Here is a 5,155-nt window from a genome sequence, read left to right as displayed (position 1 = left end):
GTAGACTTTAAAGATCTACTTTAACAAAGTTTATGGCAAAGATTCTAGATTTGTATACACGATCCTATTACCTGATCATATTACCTTTCTAATAAATTATATAAATGCTCACTGCTGATAAAAAAAATAATGTTCACCAATATGTCATATGCATGGTTAGTGTTTTATTCTTTGAAGAATAGTTCTGAAACATCACACTAAGTCAGGTTGAAAGGAAAAGTTTAAAATAGTTTTATAAGGATATAACATATGTACTGACTGTTCACTCTACAAAATCTTGATCATAGAGCTTATGATACACCTAATTAGCAGTAGCACCCAGGTTTTCCAGATAGTCATTATTTCTCTTTTGTTTGCATAGACTTCCTCTCATTGGCTGCCTTCTGCTTTTGTTGCATGATCTCAGAGTCCCTATAATGGGGAAAAATGCTGTAAGTCGTTACAGAAAAATTATGTTTTCCGTTGTATTCTATAATAATCCATTCAGTATCATAGAAGACAATTTAAAAGAAGATATACAATTTCATGTCTTTCCATTTTCATGGATAGAGATGGAATGGGAAGGCAAAACAGAAATACTCTGAAGTCAGGTCTTATTTTTAATACACTTTGTATTCAGGTATGTGTGTGTGTCCTTATGTTTCATATATACCACACATATACACATCATTTGACATGAAGCAGTTATATGCAGAAATAATGGCAATTATTCTTGGTTGTCAACACAGTTAATTCACTCTAAATTTTTTCATGAAAGGGGCATTTCAGAAGTGTTCCAGGTATCTTAAATGATACCTAGGATTAGGACATAGATGTCATTATATTAAGCAATTCAGTTTCTTACAAGCCAAAAGCCACATAGCTAGTGATGAAAAATAGATTACACTCAAGCAGGATATTCAGGGCATTTTCTTAACCCTTTGTGTCTCTGGTTAAACATACAAGTACTATAAACTAAGACCAAACTACCTGGGCTGGATGGTCCATGAGCCCATATTAAAAACATATTAAATCACTATATATTCAACAGCTCCAATCTGCCAGGCACTTTGCTGGCTCTGAATTAAATCCCACAACAACTTTGAGTTATTGTCTTTATGTTTCAGGTTAAAAAGTTAAAGGCTTAGAGCTAACTCATCTGCCTCAAATCACATAAAAACCAAGGTTTGTCCAGTTTCAAAGTCTAGGCTCTTTCCTATATTGTCACTGCATATTTAATATTAGGTTTTAATTCAGGATGAGTAGCTCTGTCCATGTCATTAAGACATTTCTGTAAAGCCAATAGCAAAAATAAAGAATGAGAAGGAAGGAAAAACAAGACAGTTACCAAAAAAAATGAGGTATCCTGAATAAAAACAGTTACTTTTCTGTTTGTAACCAAACTCTGCTGTGTTTGCTGTATGACACTAGTATTGTTATTGAAGTTCAGAGCCTCAATCTCTCATTGCATGCATTGAGGCTAATACTGCTTTTCAGGATTGTAATGAATAGAGGTTGATACAGAGCACCTAGCACAGAGCTTTGTAACTAGTGGGTAGTCATTAAGCAGTGGCTATCACTAAGCCATGCTGTACTAGGTTTCCCAACAGAAATGTGATTTCAGGGTTACTGACCTGTACCACTCCACTGATTAGTTCACCTCTACTCCTATCTAAGCAAATTTAGAGCAAAGCTTATCACTTTAACAATAAATGTCATAGAAAGCATGAAGTGGTAATTAAGGGATTCAACCTCATTAAACTCTGGCTGTATATCAGAATCACCTAGGGAACTTTTAAAATCAGGTTTAACGTAAGTATAATAAAATGTACTACCTAGAGCACCTTTTGGGGGGCTATGCAGCATGGTGGCATACGGGATCTTAATTCCAGGACCAGCACAGAGTCTCAGGCACTGGACCAGCACAGAGTCTTAGGCACTGGACCACCAGGGAAGTCTCCCTAAAGCACCTTTTAATATCCAACCCCAGACCAATTAAATCAGGACTGGGTGTAAGGCATAGGTTTGAGCAGACGTCAAGATTTCCCAGGTGGTTCTAATGTGTAGCCAGGCTTGAGGACCACAGAGAAGCCATAATGAAGCCTGTGTCATCAATTATTCACCTGATCTCCAAGTGTCACATGGACAACAAAATTTGATTTTAGAAAAAAATTAAATTTCGCTAACTTTGTTTTTTTTTAGAAAAATGAATGATTCTCCTAAAAACCCCTTAAGCTGTAGTGTTAAAGTATTTCTGTAGCAACTTTATATTATTTGTCATTTATAGTCATATATCAAGGCTGTATACCTGCATTCTCTCCAATTCAGTGGCTTCTGAAGATACAACTACATATACTTTGTGTCTCTTTCAAAAGAGTTATCAATATAATTGGTGACCTGTCATACAGACAAGTATACGTAGGTTGTCTGCTTTGAAAATGTTTATCCTTAGCACCTAACAATGCTTTGCACACAGAAGCTAAATGAAATTCTTACGGTTGTTGTGGAGTTGAATGAAATTCTCTGCAAGACAAATTGTAGCTTGAGAGCTTCAAATTCTTCATCCATGAGTTGGGATAATGACTACCCTACATAGTTTTAGTATGACTGGCACATAACCGATAGGCAGCTGTTACCTGTTCCTGCAGGTTAGGCCTCATTCTACTAAGGACTTAAAAACTGCTTTCCATTCTTCAAAATGAAAACTTCTGTGACTTGAGAATTCCTTCACATCACTTACCGCTGCTTCCTCTGAGAGGTAGTCAGGCTATCCTCTTTTCTTTTTCCCTTACTAATTTCCTGGGATTTCTTCATGTTTTTCTGGCGGGCAAGTTCTCGTTGATTTCCACCTACAAAGAGAAACAGCCATGTTATTTTTCCATCTCCAAAATTAATAATTCCATTCTAGGGCTCGTACTTAAAAAGATTTGAAGTTTGCCTTTGAAGAGATGAGCCAGCAGAGTACTGCATAGAAAGGTGTTTAGGGAGCTGACGACAAGGAGGAAGCTTAAAGGTAAACACTTAAGGTCTTGATAATATTATGGTACCCGTTAAGGTGCTCACTGACTATAAATACCAGACCTTTTAAAAGAGGCATTCCAATGGTCTGTCTATATGGGCCAGTATTCTAAAATAAGGTCTGGCTTTTTGAGATGAAGAGAGAAAGATCCATACCACGTATCTCGCACACATTTTATTGTTTTTAGTCGCTCAGTTGTGTCCAACTCTTTTGTGATGACTGTAGCCCGCCAGGCTCCTCTGTTCATGGGATTTCCCAGGCAAGAATACTGGAGTGGGTTGCCATTTCCTTCTCCAGGGGATCTTCCAGACCCAGGGATCCCTGTATCTCCTGTATTGGCAGGCGGGTTCTTTACCGCTGAGCCACCAGAGAAGCCCTAGCATGAGTTGGCCCATTCTAATTCAACCGTTAAGCGAGCAAGTATAGCTGCTTCCAAGACAGTACCTTCCAGGGCCAAACAAAGAACTAGGGAGGAGACCCAGGAGACCCAGTGCTCATTAGGCCTCAGGACTTTAAGTATTAAGTACCAGCATAAACCACCTCCAGACCCAGGATCTCGTTCCCTGGGATCTCCACACACCTCACCTCCGGGGAGGGGTTCCTTACGCGTCAACTCGCACCTGTGAAGCAGACACCTACCTGCCGGACCTTTCAGGCCGGACAAGACCCAATCGCCCCTCTCCCTCTGCGGACTAAAAACCTGGTCCGCGTCACTGCTAGACCAAAGGGGTTTCACCCGCCCGCCCCTGCCTCCTCGCCCGCCACGCCGCGGAGCTCGACTTCCTCGCAGGACACTCCCCGCCGCTTTCCCTACCCGTCCGCACACTCACGGGCCATGATGACAACCAGACCGAGCCTGGAAGAGAGCGACTCGGAAAAGCAACGACCGCCTCGCACGCTCAGCCGCTGTCCCCACCCGTTGATCTGGAAGACCGAGCCCCTGCCGGTCCCCCGCCGGGTTACGCCTGTGCTCTGCCGGCGGCCCCGCCCACCGAGACCCGACAACAGCCGCCGGCGTGGCCGGCGAGCGACTGCGCGTGCGCGGCCAGGAGGGCGGGGCCGTGCTCTGCTGGGGCTCCGAGGCCGCAGCTGCAGGGGAAGCAGTGTAGGTCGGTCTCAGGGGTCCCTTTGGCCCTGCAAGCTTGGTAGCGTCCTGAAAGCGGGTCCTTGAGTCTGAGAGAGGTATAGGCGTGTGCGGATTTTCCCCTCTGTACCCGGGGCATTGGGGCTTCACTAGTCCCCGTATTTTTGCTAAAGACGTAAACACAACAGTATCTATAACTTTTTCGACAAAGAACGTTAGTTTTTTTGTTATTGTTTCCCGCATCTCATTGTAGAGGCCTAACGGAGAGAAGAGGGACAGAACAGGTTGAAGGTTAACTGTGAAAGGCAATGTTGACCCTTTACATATTTTCCTTATTTATTCACGCACCAAGCCTGTAAGGTAGGCTTGTGCTGTGCTGTGCTTAGTTGTTCAGTCGTGTCCGACTCTGCGACCTCAGGGACTGCCATGGGATTCTCCGGGCAAGAACACTGGAGTGGGTTGCCATGCCCTCCTCCAGGGGATCTTCCCAACCCAGGGATCGAATCCAGGTCTCCCACATTGCAGGTGGATTCTTTACCATCTGAGCCACCAGGGAAGCCCAAGGTAGGCTTAATTCTCATTTTAGGAAAGAGGAGCCTGAGACTCTGAGACCAGAAGTGCAGACCTAATAAGTAGGGACTGGTAGAAGTGAAATTCAAATTTTAAAAGGGCTCTCAAGTCTCTTCATTTCCCATTTGATCCCAGTGCGCTTGTCACGGTGGATAGTACTTTAGAGTTCTGTGGATCTGTTTGGGTTGTGTGATGGGGAGAGAGTGCTAGGGAATGCAGTCTTATCACGAATTCAAAATAGCCGAGAATAAAAGTTATGACCAAACTAGATAGCATATTAAAAAGCAGAGAGATTGCTTTGCCAACAAAAGTTCATCTAGTCAAGACTATGGTTTTTCCAGTAGTCATGTATGGATGTGATAGTTGTACTATAAAGAAAGCTGAGCACCAAAGAAGTGATGCGTTTGAACTGTGGTGTTGGAGAAGACTTTTGACCGTCACTTGGACTGCAAGGAGATCCAACCAGTCCATCCTAAAGGAGATCAGTCCTGAGTGTTCATTGG

The 5,155-nt window shown here is 43.0% G+C and overlaps 1 protein-coding gene across 1 annotated transcript; it reads right to left on the bottom strand.

The window, feature by feature from the left end:
• Positions 1–338: 338 nt before the first annotated feature.
• SERF1B (small EDRK-rich factor 1B) lies at positions 339–3,902 on the bottom strand. Its single transcript, XM_068990777.1, has 3 exons — positions 3,829–3,902; positions 2,720–2,828; positions 339–411 (listed from the first exon to the last, which is right to left on the bottom strand). The coding sequence occupies exons 1-3, from the start codon at positions 3,833–3,835 to the stop codon at positions 339–341; spliced, it is 189 nt and encodes a 62-aa protein (XP_068846878.1). The 5' UTR covers positions 3,836–3,902.
• Positions 3,903–5,155: the final 1,253 nt, after the last annotated feature.

This window comes from Capricornis sumatraensis, chromosome 18 (assembly GCF_032405125.1).
Source record: "Capricornis sumatraensis isolate serow.1 chromosome 18, serow.2, whole genome shotgun sequence".
NCBI lineage: Eukaryota > Metazoa > Chordata > Mammalia > Artiodactyla > Bovidae > Capricornis > Capricornis sumatraensis.
The sequence above is the reverse complement of the archived record's forward strand: the minus strand, read 5'-3'. Positions and strand labels throughout refer to the sequence as shown.

Bases quoted from the DNA above. Each gene is read 5' to 3' on its own strand.
- SERF1B (XM_068990777.1), bottom strand. The intron at 412-2,719 runs GTAAGTGATGTG...TCCCCATTATAG, and splicing joins ACCTCTCAGAGGAAGCAGCG to GGACTCTGAGATCATGCAAC.